Source organism: Macaca thibetana, chromosome 1 (genome assembly GCF_024542745.1).
Source record: "Macaca thibetana thibetana isolate TM-01 chromosome 1, ASM2454274v1, whole genome shotgun sequence".
Lineage (NCBI taxonomy): Eukaryota > Metazoa > Chordata > Mammalia > Primates > Cercopithecidae > Macaca > Macaca thibetana.
The window spans coordinates 58,559,992-58,576,423 of NC_065578.1; the positions used below are offsets into that span (position 1 = coordinate 58,559,992).

The 16,432-nt window shown below is 40.1% G+C and overlaps 2 protein-coding genes across 14 annotated transcripts in view; one reads left to right on the forward strand and one right to left on the reverse strand.

Moving 5' to 3' along the window:
• MYSM1 (Myb like, SWIRM and MPN domains 1) overlaps positions 1 to 16,432 on the reverse strand; it is a 922,196-nt gene that overhangs the window by 692,524 nt on the left and 213,240 nt on the right. The window lies entirely within an intron of this gene.
• The window catches only part of FGGY (FGGY carbohydrate kinase domain containing), a 468,393-nt gene that overhangs the window by 74,211 nt on the left and 377,750 nt on the right, over positions 1 to 16,432 (forward strand). For all 13 annotated transcript variants that reach the window (XM_050804094.1, XM_050804057.1, XM_050804114.1 and 10 more), the window contains exon 4: positions 4,402 to 4,553. In XM_050804094.1, the coding sequence (XP_050660051.1) occupies positions 4,402 to 4,553 (152 nt within the window). The remainder of the gene's footprint in view (positions 1 to 4,401; positions 4,554 to 16,432) is intronic.

The window sequence follows — 16,432 nt, forward strand, 5'->3', positions numbered from 1 at the left end:
CTTAACTGTTGGCTATGAGGTAGTAGGGTACATTGGTACACAGTGGAATTAGAGTTAGGCGGGGACTCTGATTGTAGCTCTGCCATTGCTGAGCTGGGACACCTTGGGCAAGCCACTTAACTGTGTTTCTTAGTTTTCTTCTCTGAAAGAATTTGAATAATGAATCAGTAGCTTTGCTGTGAGAATTTAGTGAGAGACTGATACTTAAAATGCTCAGAAAAGTTTCTTCCATCAGATGATGAATTTTTTAAGAGAATATTCCGGTCACTACTATGGACCTAATGTATGAAATAGTGATTATTATAATTATAAGGACTATAAATGATCATCTATTTGCATCACTTTTCACTATAAGTGATCACTATAAATAATCATAATCACTATGTGCTGAAAATGGATGCAAATAGATGAATGATTAGAGCACAGTGGTAATGATGACCATTTTCTGCATGCACACACACACACACACACACACACACACACACACACACTTTTTTCCCTCTTCTTGTGACATTTATTAACACCTCCTGTGTGCCAAGCCCTGTCTTAGCAAATGCTGGGGCTTCAAAGATGAATCAGGTTGGTTCTTGTTCTTGGTGGCTATTCATTGGCCCAGTTGGCACTGTTCTGGCCCAGGACAGGGCAGCCTCATTCTGAGCCATTTCAGAAAGCAGAGACCAAAAATGGGTAGAGCAAACGTCAGCTCTGCAGCAGCAAGCATTCACTAATTACAAGATGTGGCCAGCCACAGACCTGGCCGTTTTGGGAGGCTGTCAGTGTGTCTTTTATGGGCTTTATTTAAGTAAAGGTCAGGTGATTGTTGGGGATGCCATAGATCAGATGTCTCTTACTGCTGATAGTGAGATTTAGAGGCAGAGTGTGGAGGCCAGAAGTTACGTCCCGGAAGTTAAAAGTTTGGAGAGCAATTGGCACGAGTCGGGTGGCATTGGGGGCAGAGTTAGAGGGAACTGGGTTCCATAAAGCACAAGAGGTATGTTAGAGAGCCTGATTTTGGGTGGGACTTTAGATACTAAGAGTCCTGCTTCAAGGATTTTGTATCATCTGATCTAAAATACGTGTTTCTTTATTTATTTTTACTCTGGCTGTGCATTAGTATCAACTGGAGATCTTTTTAAAAATTGACAGTTCATGAACCCTACCCTCAAGATTTGTATTCACTTGACTTGAGGTAGAGCTAGGGCATTGACTTTTAAAAAAAGTTCTCTCAGTAAGTCTAGTATGTAGAGAATCACTGGGCACAGATTAACAGAGAATTAAAATATTAGGAACAGAACACTTGAAGTGGAAGAAGATAGTTCCTTGTTAAATTTGCTTAAATATGTACCCTCTTTGGATGCTATATATTTTTTTCACTGTAGGTAGAATGGCCTCCTGTTAACAAATCCTCTATTAAAAAGGTAACTAGGTTCCCACTCTAATTATAAAGTGTTGAAATAACTTTATTCCACCTAAAAGGTTAAAGTGTACCCATTCATCAAATGCATCCAGCTGCAGGTGCCCTCATCAGTTTCTTGCCTTTCAACAGATTGTATTAAGGTTAGATCTTTTATCCGAAATGTATTATTCTGTGCAAGAAAATGAAATTAGAATTTTAAAGGTGGTTTGAAGGTTCTTTAGAGACTCCTACCTGCATGGCAGCCACCAACTCTTGATTGGCTAATGGGAGTAATTGTGAGGAGCAGAGAGTGGGGTCAGGAAGATTCCAGATAACCCTAATCATGCAGATAACCTAAAACCAAACCCATAAGGCCAGCAAAAGTATTGCCATCTGTAGATGTTAACCAAAAAATTATAAACAAATAAATTAAGTACAATAGTTTAAGAAAATACAGCATTACTATATGATAAAATAGTCTTATTGTTTGCCTTTCCTTGTTTGATTCTTCTTTCTTAAAAGATCTGAACAGCCCCTGGGCTGGACAGCAGCACAGTTGCTGAATGCTTCCTACCCCTGCCACTGACCGAATGCAGAGCCTCACCCTGATTGTGTCATCTCAGCCATAGGAGCTCTTGGGAGGGAGAGGAACAAAGGGTGATAATTGGGGCTGGGAGAGGGAGTTATGACCTAGTCTCCTCTGTGCAACAGATACCTAATGTTTAGTTTTTTTTGCTGATTCATAATAATTTTTCCCCTCAGGTATGCCTGCAACACATTCTGTGAACATAAACATGTATTTTAGCAAGGTATTAATTAAGTGAATATATGGATGAATAATAATCTGCCCTTAGGTAAAGTGAGGTAGCTCAAATTTTGCTTTACCTCCAATTCTCTTAAACGACGACATTTTTGTGGGTCTGTGTTCTGTTTCCCATGCGGCCTTATTGTGTAGAACCTCTTTCTCACTCTTTCTTCACCTGCGTAGCCAGTGGCTAGTCATTTGAAGAATTAAATAAACACTTTCCTGCCTTTTGGAAGCTTTCTGTACAGCTCCAGGCTCAGCTAACTAGAGCCTACTCTTTGCTCCTCCTCCACATTCCCATGTCTGGTACTCTTGTTCTGGCAGTCAACACACAATGTAGACTCTTTCTCCATGCAAACATATGCACTTAAGGGCAGAACTGTGGCACATTCTTCTTGATATCCTAGCATCCAACACTGTGCATGGCATGTAGTAGATGCTCAATAAAAGATTAAATTAACTTTCAGTTGATTTACTTGTGGTTTTCCGTGAGAGCTGAAAAAAAAATGAACTTCTCAGTTTTTATCTAAAATGAAAATTATAAATTATTCATTCTAATGCAGTATTGATTCTGTACGATTTTCACTGTATTATTCTGACTGCATTTTGAGAGCATCTTTATATACAGGCAGTAGTAGCTGATTGGTCTGTCTTCACTATAGGCAGAAGTTTAGCAACAGGTATTTTTACCTTAAAGTAGCTGTAGATTTGTTCTGTATAGTACTTAAGAAACAATACTGATATTGTCCCCTTCAACACTCACCCACCCACCCACACACTGCAGGTGTATGCATGTGTACACACCCACATCGTGATTTATTGATGGTTCTGGAATAGGAGCTGGACATCAGTATTTTTAAAAGTTATCAAGGCAATGCTAATGTGCAACTAGGTTTGAGAACCAGAGCTTTGAGCACTTCTGTTAGATAGTAGAACAATTCTGTTTACAAAAAATTCTTTGACATTCCTGTGGGAGGTCCCATGTACTCTTTATTATTTTCAAAGTATTAGTATTATGGTTTGTGGAACTTTCGTGGGAGGCGAGATCTTTCCAGTTAGGCAAACCAGCAACTGAGCCCCTGCCTTGTTATGCCCATGACCCTATTTAGGTATCTTCTTACGTTGGATTTTTTTTTGTTTGTTTTAGCAAGATATGTAGTGCTGTAGTTACTTTGCCATTAAATAAAATAATGTGTGAAAATATAATACCTGGCTTGGTAACTGCTGGGTTTCTTTTCTGTTTGCCCTAATAATCTCCCAGGTATATTCATTGCTGTTCTGCATATTTTGCCATCAGAAGCGTCAAAGGGCTGTTAAAGGATTTCTGGCTTGCCCATTGGTACAGGATGAATTAACAGAGGCTAGGGAGAGAGATAAGGAGTTACTGTGTGGACTACAGGGTGGTAAAGGCAGGATATGAGGGGCAGTGCTCCTTTTCCAGCTGGTTTTAAATTCTCTTCCTTACGTTTACTCCTCCTGAGGGCCTGCTTTCTGAGAAGTACTTGCCATATGCTTTATGTGCATTATCTTTTGTTTAATAACTTTCTGAATTATATATCTTCGTCTGTAACTGTGTCTTCATCTGTAACTAGCATTCCCCATTAGATCTGCCTAATTCCAAAACCGATGAGCTTCCCATGCCAACAAACCAACCAATCAAATGAGGGAAAAAAACACCTAAATGAACTAATTTTAATTAAACTGACCTGAAAAAGTGGGAATATAAGCAGTTAAATGCCATTGTGTAGCTATTAGATGTATTATACCATCAAAGTATTTATCCATATTTAAAGGAGACAGATCTTAAAAAGAGAAAATATTGCCGTAGTCTTATTTCATAGATGCCTCTCCTGAATGTATGCCCAGAAAAGTTTTTCTAGAACAGAAGGGATAAGAAAGGAAGAGAAGAAGTTGAGAGAGAATACTGGATAATATAATTAATTGGTAGATTTTTTTTCTGCTTTTAATGTAGATATTTATTCTAAGGTTATGGTCAGAGAACACATGACTGGACGGGAAATTCGAGGCCTGGGGACAGTGCATTCATCAGCCTTGCTGGTGTCCTTTCATTTTGCTCATTCTTGATACATAAAATTATAGAAAGTACATAGCATTTTGGTCTTGGGAATCCATAATTGTTCCCTTGAAGTAGAAGGAAGAGAATGTGTGTCTATCTGCATCTCCCTCTCATTTCTGTTAGAGGATTCCCATCGAAATGTCATCATGTGGCTGGACCATCGAGCAGTCAGTCAGGTCAATAGGATCAACGAGACCAAGCACAGCGTCCTCCAGTATGTCGGCGGGGTGATGTCTGTGGAAATGCAGGCCCCGAAGCTTCTGTGGCTGAAAGAGGTGAGTGCATAGAGTCTAAGAGAAGATACCAACAATAGTAGAGGATCCCTTTTATTGTGGATCTGTATGTACCAGGCACCCTGCTAAAATCAGTTCTGTTTGATTTTTTCCCAGCAACTAGGAGGAACATTGATCCCATTTTATTGATTACAGTGCAGTTAAATCACACCTGTTTTTATGTGCCTAACTCATACCAGGCACTGTGACAGGTATTGTACACGTTATCTCTTTGAAGGCCAACAGCCCTATGAAGTGTTTTTATGTGTGGTGTTTACTTTAGGGTGTCTGTTTTGTAGACAAGAAAACGAATGTTCATAGAGATAAAACAACTCACTCAAAGTGAAAAATATGTGACAGAACCAGAATTTGAACCTAAGACTGGCTGACTCCAAAATGGTTTTTTCAAATTTTAAAATGTTTCTTTTGTGGAGACTTGGTCTCACTGTGCTGGCCAGGCTGATTTCAAACTCCTGGCCTTATGTGATCCTGCAAAAGTGATGTGTTTATAGGTGTGAGGCACTGTGCCCAGCCATCCAAAATCAATTCTTTTAATACCCGGTATTCTACTGGAGTTCAGAGAGATTAATTACCATTCCAGTGAGAAAGCAGCAGAGGTGGGATTTAAGTCCATATCTTCTGATCAGGGCCTTCCTAGTCTGTACACTTTTAGCCCCAACTTATTAATATTTGGCCTTGTTGACATCTTAGGCTTCCCCTTTCTCATCCCACCTGCACTTGAGTTTCTCATCCTTAAATGATATGGCAATCTCTGGTCAAAGCTCTTGCAGGTGGTTTCCATTTCCAGATGTGAGGACTCCTTTATGAAGTGTGGAGAATGGTGATGTCAGCTTAATGGTTCCCATTAGAGATGGATGTGTGAGAAAGTTCAAGTCCTTCGGGAACCTCAAGGACTTGAAAACCTCTAGGTGGTCTGGAGAAATAGAGAATCCATCTAATGGGCATGACCTGTGATTCATTTACTGGCTCTGAGATTTCAGGTGGGCTGAGTCTTCTATTACTCAGATTGTGAATGGAGATGGGGAGAGCTTAGGGTGCTGAGAAGGTGCCTAAGGATTGCCATCATGGGGCAGGAGAGTGGTAGGAAAGAAGGGCTTCAGCAATCAAAGCAGGCTTTACTTGTTAGCTGTTTTAGATATTGAGCTGTTTTGTAAGTTTTCATCTACATAAAGGCTTCTGTGGTTGCTAAGAGTTTGACAGAGTTTCTTGGGAGTCAGGAGTTTTCAAGAATCTAATTCTGACTCTACTGTCAACAATTACATGCTTTGGTCAAAGCACTTCTTATCTCAGACCTCACTTTTTTTCATCTGTAAAGTGGGAGAGTTGTATTAACCAGTTTGAAAACCTGACTCGGATATATGCTGAAACACAAAATTGGAATACAGAACTGTCTGCACTGCCCCATACCCTGCTTTGAGTTGTATAAGCATTAGTTGATTTTAATCCTAACAATCTCTGCTTGGTAGATAGCATGGGAAACTGATCCTAAGGAGGCTTTCCCAAACAGGTGATCGAGCCAGAATTTAAATCCATGTCTGCTGGGCCCCAAATCTCAGCTTGTTCCATCATGTCATGCAGTAGTAAAATCCCTCCATGAAGCATGGCTCTTGGTGTAGGACCAGGAATGATGGCAGTGGTCTTCTTCAACTTGGCCTAAACTTGTTGCTATATCAACAGGTTTGGATTGGATATATCACCTTTTTTGGCAACACAGAAAGAAGAGTTATACTGAGTTAAGCAAAGAGGATTGGGCGAAGGGTCGTTGGTTCAGTGTCAGGGCCTTCTAGAGCATGTGCCACATGGCCAGCTCCAGCCTCTATCCCAGGAGATCTAAATGCATATCTGGCACGAACCTCTCAGGATTCTTACCATCTTGTACTTGATATAAAACTGCACTAAGTAAATCCCATAGGAAATAGTTAATATCTAGATTACATGGCAATGTTTGTGACCCTCTGAGAGCATCTTCTATTAATTTATTTTAAAAATTCAATTTTCTTTCAGAATTTTCTGAGTAAGCTTCTAGTGTGGGTGTGTTTTGGTAAGCATGTACAGGAATTCTTGCTGAGAATTCGTTTGGCTTTAATGTGATTGCAAAATCAAAATTAAAGAGATTTCTAAGTCAGTTTTAGCGTTTTCTTAAAGCCTGACCGGGAGGGCTATAGTGCTTCTCAGACTTTAATGTGTAAATGAATCACCTGGAGATCTTACTGAACTGTAGTTTCTGATTCAGTAGCCCTGGGATAGGGACTGAAAATTGGAGAATTTGTATTGCTAACACAAGTTCACAGGTGATGCTAATGTTACTGGGCTGGGAACTTGTGAAACCACTTTTAATTCCAAAAGCTCTGTTCCCCTACACTGAAGAACATCCACTTGTGGGGAATCAGGGAATGGTACCTTTGTTTTTAATGCTATGATGGGAGACACAGGGAAGTTTGATAGCTTCAGTAGAGCTGCTTGAGTGCACATTCAGAATAAAAACATGAGATTCTGTGTTCTAAGTTTATCAAGCTGTCTTGTTTTTACTCTTTCTTTATTCTTTAATTCTTGAAGTCTGTACTGAGCTCAACTATGAACCAGCAAGTGCGATAGGCACTGGGGACATGGGGACAATAAGGACTCAATCTTACCATTGAGCAGCACAGAGTCCACAAGGGATAGTGGTGGGGGAGCATAAGGAATGGGGTGGATGCAGGAGTGATATGAAAACAGAGCCATCAAATATACTATGCATTGTGATATGGCAATATACAAAGTGCTTTGGGAAAAAGGATTTGCTTCCTAGAGGCAGTAGTTTGACAGGAACCTCAAGATATGAGTGGAGGTTTTGCCTAGCAGAGAAGATAGGAAAGAGATTCTGAAGAGAGACTCTGGTTCATCTGTGATATGGTAGGTGAGTCCCAGGGCATGAGCTGGGGTGCTTCAGCAAGCATAGCAGGAGATGAGGCCAGGTAAATAGTCTGAGTTCGGCTTTTTAAGGGATTAATTGGTGATAGGGATTGGTTGATGGTTGTTAAGCAAGGGAGGGGCAGGCTTAGGTAACTGGCAGACATGCGGAGATTGGATTAGGGGTGAGAAAATGTGTGTGGGGAGGTAAGAACTAGAGTTTTCTCATTCCTCTGATGATAGCACTCTGATGGCTTTGCATTGCTTTATTAGATAAATTCCAGAAACTGAAACATGGACTACAAAATGGTGCATGATGTCATTTTTACCTCCTCCTCTCTCCTCACTCTTTGTCTTTTACCTCCTAGCTCACTATGTCCCATCCACAGGGATCCACTTAGAGTTCTTTGCTACGTGAGTCTTGGCTAGAGGTTGGCAGACTATGGCACCCAGGCCAAATCTGGCCTACTGCCTATTATTGGATGGCTTGAGAAAATGTAAATGGTTTTACATTTTCAAGTGGTTAAGAATCAAAAGAATGATATTTTGTGACTTATGAAAATAATAGGAAATTAAAATTTTAATGGCCATAAGTAAAGTTTGATTGGAACACAGCCACACTCATCCATTTATGTGTTGTTTATGTCTGTTTTCACATTACAGTGACAGTTGAGTAGTTGAGACAGAGACTATATGGCCTACAGGGCAGAATATATATGTACTATCTGGACCAACAGATGAAAAGTTTGCTGACCCCTGTCTTGACAATGCTGAGTCTTTCACCCACAGTGTTCTTCCCTCTGCTCACCGCTGATTCTTCCTCATCATTTAAGTTTCAGTTTTATTTTTGCTCTCTTAAAAAGCTTTTCCTGACCGTCAGATACATCAGAGTCTCTTGTTACTACACTCTTAATTTTACTTCATTATATCTTTCATAAATTGTAGTTCTATGTCAATTTTTGTGGTGATTTATATAATGCTTGCCCCAACCATTGTAATCTGCAGGAGGATAGAGATCATATCCACCTTGTTCTTTGCTATGTCTCGGTCCCTAACCAAGTGGCTGGTGTGTAGTAGGTACTCAGTACATATTTTCTGAATAATTTGAATGACTCCGTAACTCAATAAGGGGCTGTTGCAGTACTCCATGGGAGAACTAATGAAACCTGAATTAGGCACTGTGAGTTGGAAGGAGATGGGTCCTAGAAATTTTTAGAGGATAATATCAATAGGACATTGAGACTGATTGGCTGTGAGGAGTGAGTCAGATGGAGGAGTCAGAGCTGACCACTCACTTTGTTATTGCTGTCATTTATCTTCTCCTTGTCCTTCGCCTAGAGTCAGATGTCAGAGGGAGTTGGGTAGAATTTGGGGTTTTATCTGTCTTGAGATGTACTAGGACCACCATAGCTCTTGGGCAAAGTCACCTGGGTCCTAGTCCTGCAAATATGGAATTTAATCATGTCCTTTTCATTTAAAGTTTATGTGTTTCAGGTTGACATTTGTCTCCTTAATAAGAATTGTCAGATAAAAGGAAAAATGCCATTTGAATTTTTCATAACCCCCAGCAGTCTGGCTTTTCCATTTGGTCTCAATGATTCTGACTCTCATCTTAATGAAGGCCAAATGTAAATTAAGTTCTGTCAGGCTTGAGCTGCTGGGGTCTCCTATCTTTATAAACATGAAACATTGTAGGGTAACAAGGTGCAGACTGAGGAAGGTCAAGAGAATTGGTGAGCTGATGTGGATCCTGACAGCTCAATGTTAATGGAAGAGAATTAACGTGACTTGTAGAGGCTACATGGAGATCTTCCAAGCTGTCTTTTAACTCATTTCCTCTTTTGCCATTGTCAGCAGAGCAGAAAGCTAATGATTTTATAGTTTGAGATTTTCCTTGCTTATTCCAAAGTTCGGAACCAACTGTCTGTAATGTCACAGGATTTTGTTGATGGGTTCAGGAAATATACCTGCTGCTTCTCTCTCCCCTGTCCGTGCCCCTGTGCTTCTGTCTTCCTGATAACATCCTGGGAAAATGAGGAAATGATTCTCCAATTGGTAGATTCTTTGGGGGAACCTGGGGGTTTGGATGGCTAGAGAGGTGGCTTGATAACTTCCTGCTAGCTGTGGAAGCTGCCACTTGAGTGCTTTGCAGTAGGACCTGCTGAAAAGAAAACCCTGCTGCAGGTCAGGGAAGCCTGGTTCTTCTGGTTCTTTCTGTAACATGAGAGGCTGGCCAAAGCTAATTTTTAAAACCTTATTTGGCCTTATTTTGTCACTCTTGTTGATGATCTAATAACATCTTTTCTCTATCTTGGTCTAATCTTGAAACTTCATGAAAGATAGATAATATCAATTTCTTTCCTTGAAATGCCACCATTTAAATAGATGGCAGTATGGTGGAAACTAGTCTTTCTTAGTTAGTTACTGTCTAATTACTATTCAACTGTGTTCATCAGGTCTTAGCAGTAGCACTAATACAAGATATTGAGGAACTTTAGGAGATATAACACAAATGTGTGCAAAAAAGTATAGAATTTGGAGCCAAACACACTTGCATTTAAATCTTTCTGTACCACTTACCAATTGTGGGATCTTGGATAAGCTAAAATCAACTTCTCTGAGTCTCAGTGTGCTGAGCTATAAAATGAGGACAATAGTATCAGTCTTATAGAGTTATGAGTTAGTGAGAGATTTGTAAAGTGGCTTATATAATAGATATTCCAATAGTACTTTATTTTCATTATCATTGTGTTTAAAAGTGCTTGTTTCTACTGATGTGCATTTCAGTAACATCCTATCACTAACTGAGATAATTTTGAAGACTAAAATATGTTATTTCATGGGGCTGGTCATAATGAGTGATATGTTTTTTCCTGTTTTATTCAGGAAAATTCTGGAAACCATCATCAAGGTTTCTAGAGACAATCATAGAAAATAGAGAATAGAAGAGCACAGAACATATTTTCAGTCATTCATTTATTTGAATCACCCACATCCTATGTGGCGATGTGTAATACCTATGCCAAAGGCAGCCAACTTCGAACTGTGAAGCTGATTAACTTACTTGAGTACCTTCTACTTGTTTCCCTTAACATTTACCAATGCCACCAGCCCCAGAATGTTTTTACTTCACAAGAGTTATTTTATTTAATCTTTACACCAGTCTGTGGGACAGATATTATCTCTTTTTATTTTACCAGATGAAGAAACTGAAGCTCAAAAATGGTAAATAACTTACTCGTGGTCTCATACTATGTAAGCAAACCCATGTCAAGAGCTGCACCATTAGCTCTGTTCCCCCATCTGCTACCTTATGGGAACCTGTGCACTTTCAGTGTGGGAATCCAGAAGTGGTCTCTGCCACCAAGAAATTACAGTCTAGTTAAAGAATAAAGATACAGAGCAACCAAGCAGTAAGAGCAGAACAAGAAAATAGATGAAAATAAGAGCTAAAGTGTATGCAGTGCTTGTTAATACATCTAGTACTTTTCTAAGCATTTTACCCATGATAATTCATTTATTTCTCACAGTTACCCTATAGTTATTGTCTTGTTCTTTTCTTTTATTTTCTTTCTTTTTTTTTTTTTTTTTTTTTTTAATTGAGACAGGGTCTTGCTCTGTCACCCAGGTTGGAGTACAGTAGCACAATCTTGGCTCATTGGAACCTTTGCCTCCCAGGCTTGAGTGGCTCTCCCACCCCAGCCTCCTGAGTAACTGGGACTACAGGCACACGCCACCATGCCCAGCTAATTTGTGTATTTTTTTGTAGAGATGGGGTTTTGCCATGTTGCCCAGGCTGGTCTCAAACTCCTGAGTTCAAGTGATCCACCCTCCTCGGCCTCCCAGAATGCTGGGATTACAGGTGTGAGCCTAATTATTGTCTTTTACAGATGAGGAAACAGGCGCAGAGACTTTAAGCAACTTGCCCTAGGTCACTCAGCTAATAAGCGTCAAGGCTGGGATTTGAAGTTTGGCATTTCACATCCAGCGTATGGGCTCATCACCATTTTGCTCTACTGCCTCTTCCAGCATTTGCTTTGCAGGCTTTGCATAAACTAGTGTAGGGAAGACATTTGTGGGTGATGGCTTTGGGAGGATCTGAGGCTGTGAACAATGGTCAGTAGCTTCATTGTTTCATTTAAGAAATATTGAGTGTCTCCTGTGTGAGAGGCACTGTGCTGGGCACTGGGGATGCCAAGGTGAATGAGTGGGACAAGGGCCCTGGGGTAGGCTTCTGGGAACTTAAGAGTCTAGTGTAGAGAGGCAGAAAATAGACACACACAAAGTGATTTTGTTTTCTGAAAAATGCTATGAAGGAAAAACACAGATGAACAGATTTGGCATGGCTAGTGTGGGCCTCTCTTGGGAGTTTTTGTTTGACCTGAATGATGAGATAGGAAGGAGGAGCAACAGATTCACTGCGGGGGAGGAAAGCACCTCATGAGATCAGCAGAGGAGGTCAGCTGGGCCGGGAGGGTATGAGCAAGGCACAGAGGCGTAGGAGGGGGTTTGGCGAAGTGGGCAAGGGCTGCCACATGCACAGCCTTGAGGCCAGGGGCAGGAGTTGGGTTTTATTCCAAGAACAGTGGGAAATGGTTGATGGGTTTTAAACATGGGTGTGACACAATATGTTTTATGACTTTGAAAAAATCATTCTGGCACATGTGCTAGGTAGATAGTAAATATTTGTATAGCAACAACAAAGTTCATACTGTAGTGTTAAAGGGAAGAAAAGTTAGAAGACTAATGAACAGTCTATAGTCTTATAAATACATTTGTTTTAAGAAACTATCAGTACGGAAAAAAAGACTGGCCATATACACGCAAAAAAACATTAATACTGGTACACTCTCCATGGTTGGAATAGTTTGCTACTGTTTTAGCACAATGCTCATGCTTTTATTACATAGTAATTTTCCATTCAAAGCTTGTAGTCATAGCTAACCTTTCTGGTTGACAACACTTCATTATTGAGCAAGTGATTTTTTTTTTTCCTTTCTTTTTGGGCTTATTTTCCTAAAAAGCACCATGCTAGGGATTTCACAGGGAGAATTTCATCTCTGCCCTTTAGTGACATAGTATAACAGCATGCTGTTTTACTGTATCTGTATGGCAGTATGAGGAAGCCAAGACTCAGGGGACTTAAGTAGCATCCCCAAAGCTACACAGAGGTAAGTTGTAGAGCCCAGATTCTCACCTAGTCCAGTCTGCCTCCAGCTCCTGGGCTCTTAACTATTGCCTCTTACTGCCTGCTTTTAAAGGGCACTCATTTCTTCCCACTTGCCAGGGCTACAGGCTGGCAGACCACTGGCTGGATCTGGTCCCCAGACAGGTTTAGTTTGACCTACCATGTGCTTGGAAAAAAAATAAACAATTTTAAATTAGTTTCCAATATTTAAAAATTGAGAAATTTTATCTGAAAATTCAGATTATTTATTTTCCTGAATAAATAATGAAAGAACCTGGCAATACAAGGTCCACACTTGCATGCGAAAGGGATCGGCTGGAGCTGAATAGGGGCTGCCTTCTTTAGAAGGGGTCAGCATTCTTCATTTTGCAGCAGTCCCCACCCAGCCTGCTGCATTCATTTCCTTTTTCAGCCCTACCCCTCTGAGCACTTGAATTTGAGACTTAGGTGTGGGAATGTGTTCAAGGAATCTATCATTACTTTTCCTCTAGCAAGCGCTTAGAGAAATGGAAGGGCATTCCAGATGGTGAATTTCTTGGTCCAGGGCTCTCATGATTCCATGCCCGTGTTCACTCACACCTCTGGGTCTTTGCTCAGGTTTTTCCTTCTGCCTGGCAAGCTTATAGTAATTTCTTCCTTCACCAGGAAAACTTTAATAATAGTTCAAAACTCAGCCTTCACTTCCTCCAGGAAGTCTTCCTTGACTTAGTGTTGATTTAGGGTCCTACCCTTTGTCCCCTGTGGCATTCTATGCTTATCTCTACCCTAGAATTTAATTGCATTACATTGTGCTTTATTTATCTCAGTCTCCCTAGCCTCTAGAGCACTGTTTAAATTCTAACATTAATAACTTAGTATATGTTTTGATGGGTGGATGAATGAGTGAATGAACTTATTAAACCATCTCATGCCATTTTTGATTGCTGGGTGTGTTTGTCCAATCATTTCATTCCAAACTAAAGGTTCACTGCATGTCCAACATAAGTTAATTTTCTCTTCCTTACTGTGGAAAATGAGATTTGAGCATTACTGTTCCTTTCCATCCTAGAGCCACCCCTTGGCTGCAGTCCTGTTACCTGAGTCACAGCTTATTTTGTAGGCAAAGTGAAGGCTCTAGACTGAGACAGTAACTCCTCTGGGCCTCTCCACTGTGTCTTTGGACTCCTGTAATGGATACCCCTTTAAGTGGCTCCCTTCACTCCCCAGGAGAATCCAAGACTCATCTTCTCAATCAAAAAGCCTCTCTTTAGAATGTTTATACCAGGGCCCTGTATATTGGTCCAGATTCCTCCCAGCCTTTGAGGAATGCAGACAGTATTGTCAGCTGCTGTTAGGGCGTGTGTTATGGATTTTCTCTCCAGGTTGGGTACTGGACTTGTAACTAAATACACTGAATGTTGAGGCTGATGGCTTGCCTTCATCTACCTGGACAGTGAATCCTTTCCTTATTATCCTGTATTTGCATATTTGATTTATACCAAATATGTGTTGCATTCTTTTGGTTTTATAGTCCAGCAAAGTAATTTTTAAAAGGCAGACGAAAGAAAAAAAGTTCTTGGCCAGATATCTTGTAACATTTAATAAATGTCAGCTATTATTATAATACTTTTAAAAATTTGACTTTATGGCTGTGGCAGACTTTCATAAATATTTCCTTTATATGATCTATGACATGACCTTGTGGGATAAATATTACTACTTCTCACATATTACAGATGAAGACAAGCCTCAAAGAGATGAAATGACTTCTCTACAGGTATCAAATCTTGGTGAAGGTCCTGTGGGCTTAAACTGGAGCCAAATGAAGGCCCTTGGATCTTAATGAAGGTCCTTTTGGCTCTAAATTCTGGTGTGTGTGTGTGTGTGTGTGTGTGTGTGTGTGTGTGTGTGTGTTTCTGCTGTACCATGTTTCTTCCTCATTTGGGTTGGTGGATTTTCAGCTCCATAAAAGCAGGGACAAAATCTATCTCTTCATACCTTACTGTTTTATATCCCCAGAACCAAACACTGTGTTTGGCATTGAAAAAATACTCAATAAACATTTACTAAATGAATTCATGTCCCCTGGCCAGCCAGGAGCCAACCATGTGACTATAGTACTGAAGACCACATGCCTGGCTTACCTGCTGCCAGTCTTCCTGACGGCTCTGCAGGGATGTTGACCGCCTCTAGGAGTCATTAGTGTAACCAGAGAGGTGTGAGGAAGGACTGTGAAGTTAGGCTTGCTTTATGCATGCATGGTATGAGTCTGTGTCAATCAAAAATTGAACAAAATTCGTTTCTCACAGTGGCTAAAATGTAAGTCAATCTTACTGGAGGAAAATACTGTCTTTATAGAAACAACACTGAAAAAGACAATGCATTTAATGTGTGTTGTAATGTAGTAACTCATAGCACGTAAACTATCAGCTTGGAAATCTAGAGGCTCAGGGTCAACGGATGTCCACTGAGGCACGGGGTCAACAGATGTCCACTGTCCACTGAGGCAAGGAAGGTAGCAGGCTAGAAGTCCAAAGAGATGCAAAATGGTAGTCTTTTGGAGGAGTAAGTAAATATCATTTCTCTGAACACCTGGGTTGGTTTTACCTTCTTTTTTTCTGGTTATCCAAAATGACAATAATTGTTCTGTTATTGTAGGGATATATTTATTTAATAAGTGAAACAAACTTTTGTCTGGTAACTGCTATGTACAAAGTGCTGTGCCTGGTGATGGGGAGGAAAGGAGGAAGCCAAGCTCACCCTTTATCTCAAGGAGTTCCCATATCTAGTACCAAGAGCAAGAGGCTGTGAAAGCCATTACCGCCGCCCCCTCCCCCCCGCCTGCCTGCCGTGTTTTATTATCAAAATTTCAAACCTACAGAAAAGTTGAAAACATTTTACAGTCAATACTCAGAGCCATCACCTAGAGCCTGCCATGGACCTTTACTGTCCTTGCTTTATGACTTATGTTGTTTCCATCTCTTTGTTCCTCTATCCAGCTTACATTTTTGGAATAAGTTGGGAGAGCGTTACACTTGGGAAAGCATTTTGAAATATTAAAAGTTGTTTACATTTCTGAAATATTAAATACATTTTAGTTAAGATATTGACTTTGTTTTATTGCTATCTACATACATGGTCAACACCTGTACCAGACTTTATTAAATATCCACTGTGTGCTTTTAAATCTTCTATCCCATTTATTCTTATGAAAATCCTATGAGGTAGATGTTATCACTTGCTTTACAGATGAAGAAATTGGGGATGGAGGGAATTAAGTAGATGGCCACTTATCAACTCTATTACCTCTGGCAATGTTGGAATACAAACCTAGGTTTCTGACTCTAAGAAATGAATTTGAAAAATTATTGTAAAGGTGAGCTGGTGAAACACCAGCCGTTATCACACAGGTACCCCTGTCTACAGATGAGACATCATTGGAGCTTACCTAAGTAAAGCAAAGCAAGCAATTAGAAAATAAAAGCACTCTCATTTTACTGATTAATTATTCACTATTTTCTTAATAATGGCTTTATTTTTCTATCATTTTTATTATTATTACTTCACTTTGATTAGAGAAAACCACTTCTGATGGTTGAAGTTAAAAATCCCAGATAACACATTTGTTTGGCATAAATTTTTAAGGCAAATATGAACTCTAGAATAAAACATTATCAAAGTTATTAAAAGTTTAGCTGTTCAAAGTTAGACTCAAAATGAAAGAATTATACTTGAGACTGGGTGAGATCTGTTTCCTACCACTACGCAAACTCTGACCCAGAGCCTCTTTTGATTGTGCCCCAGG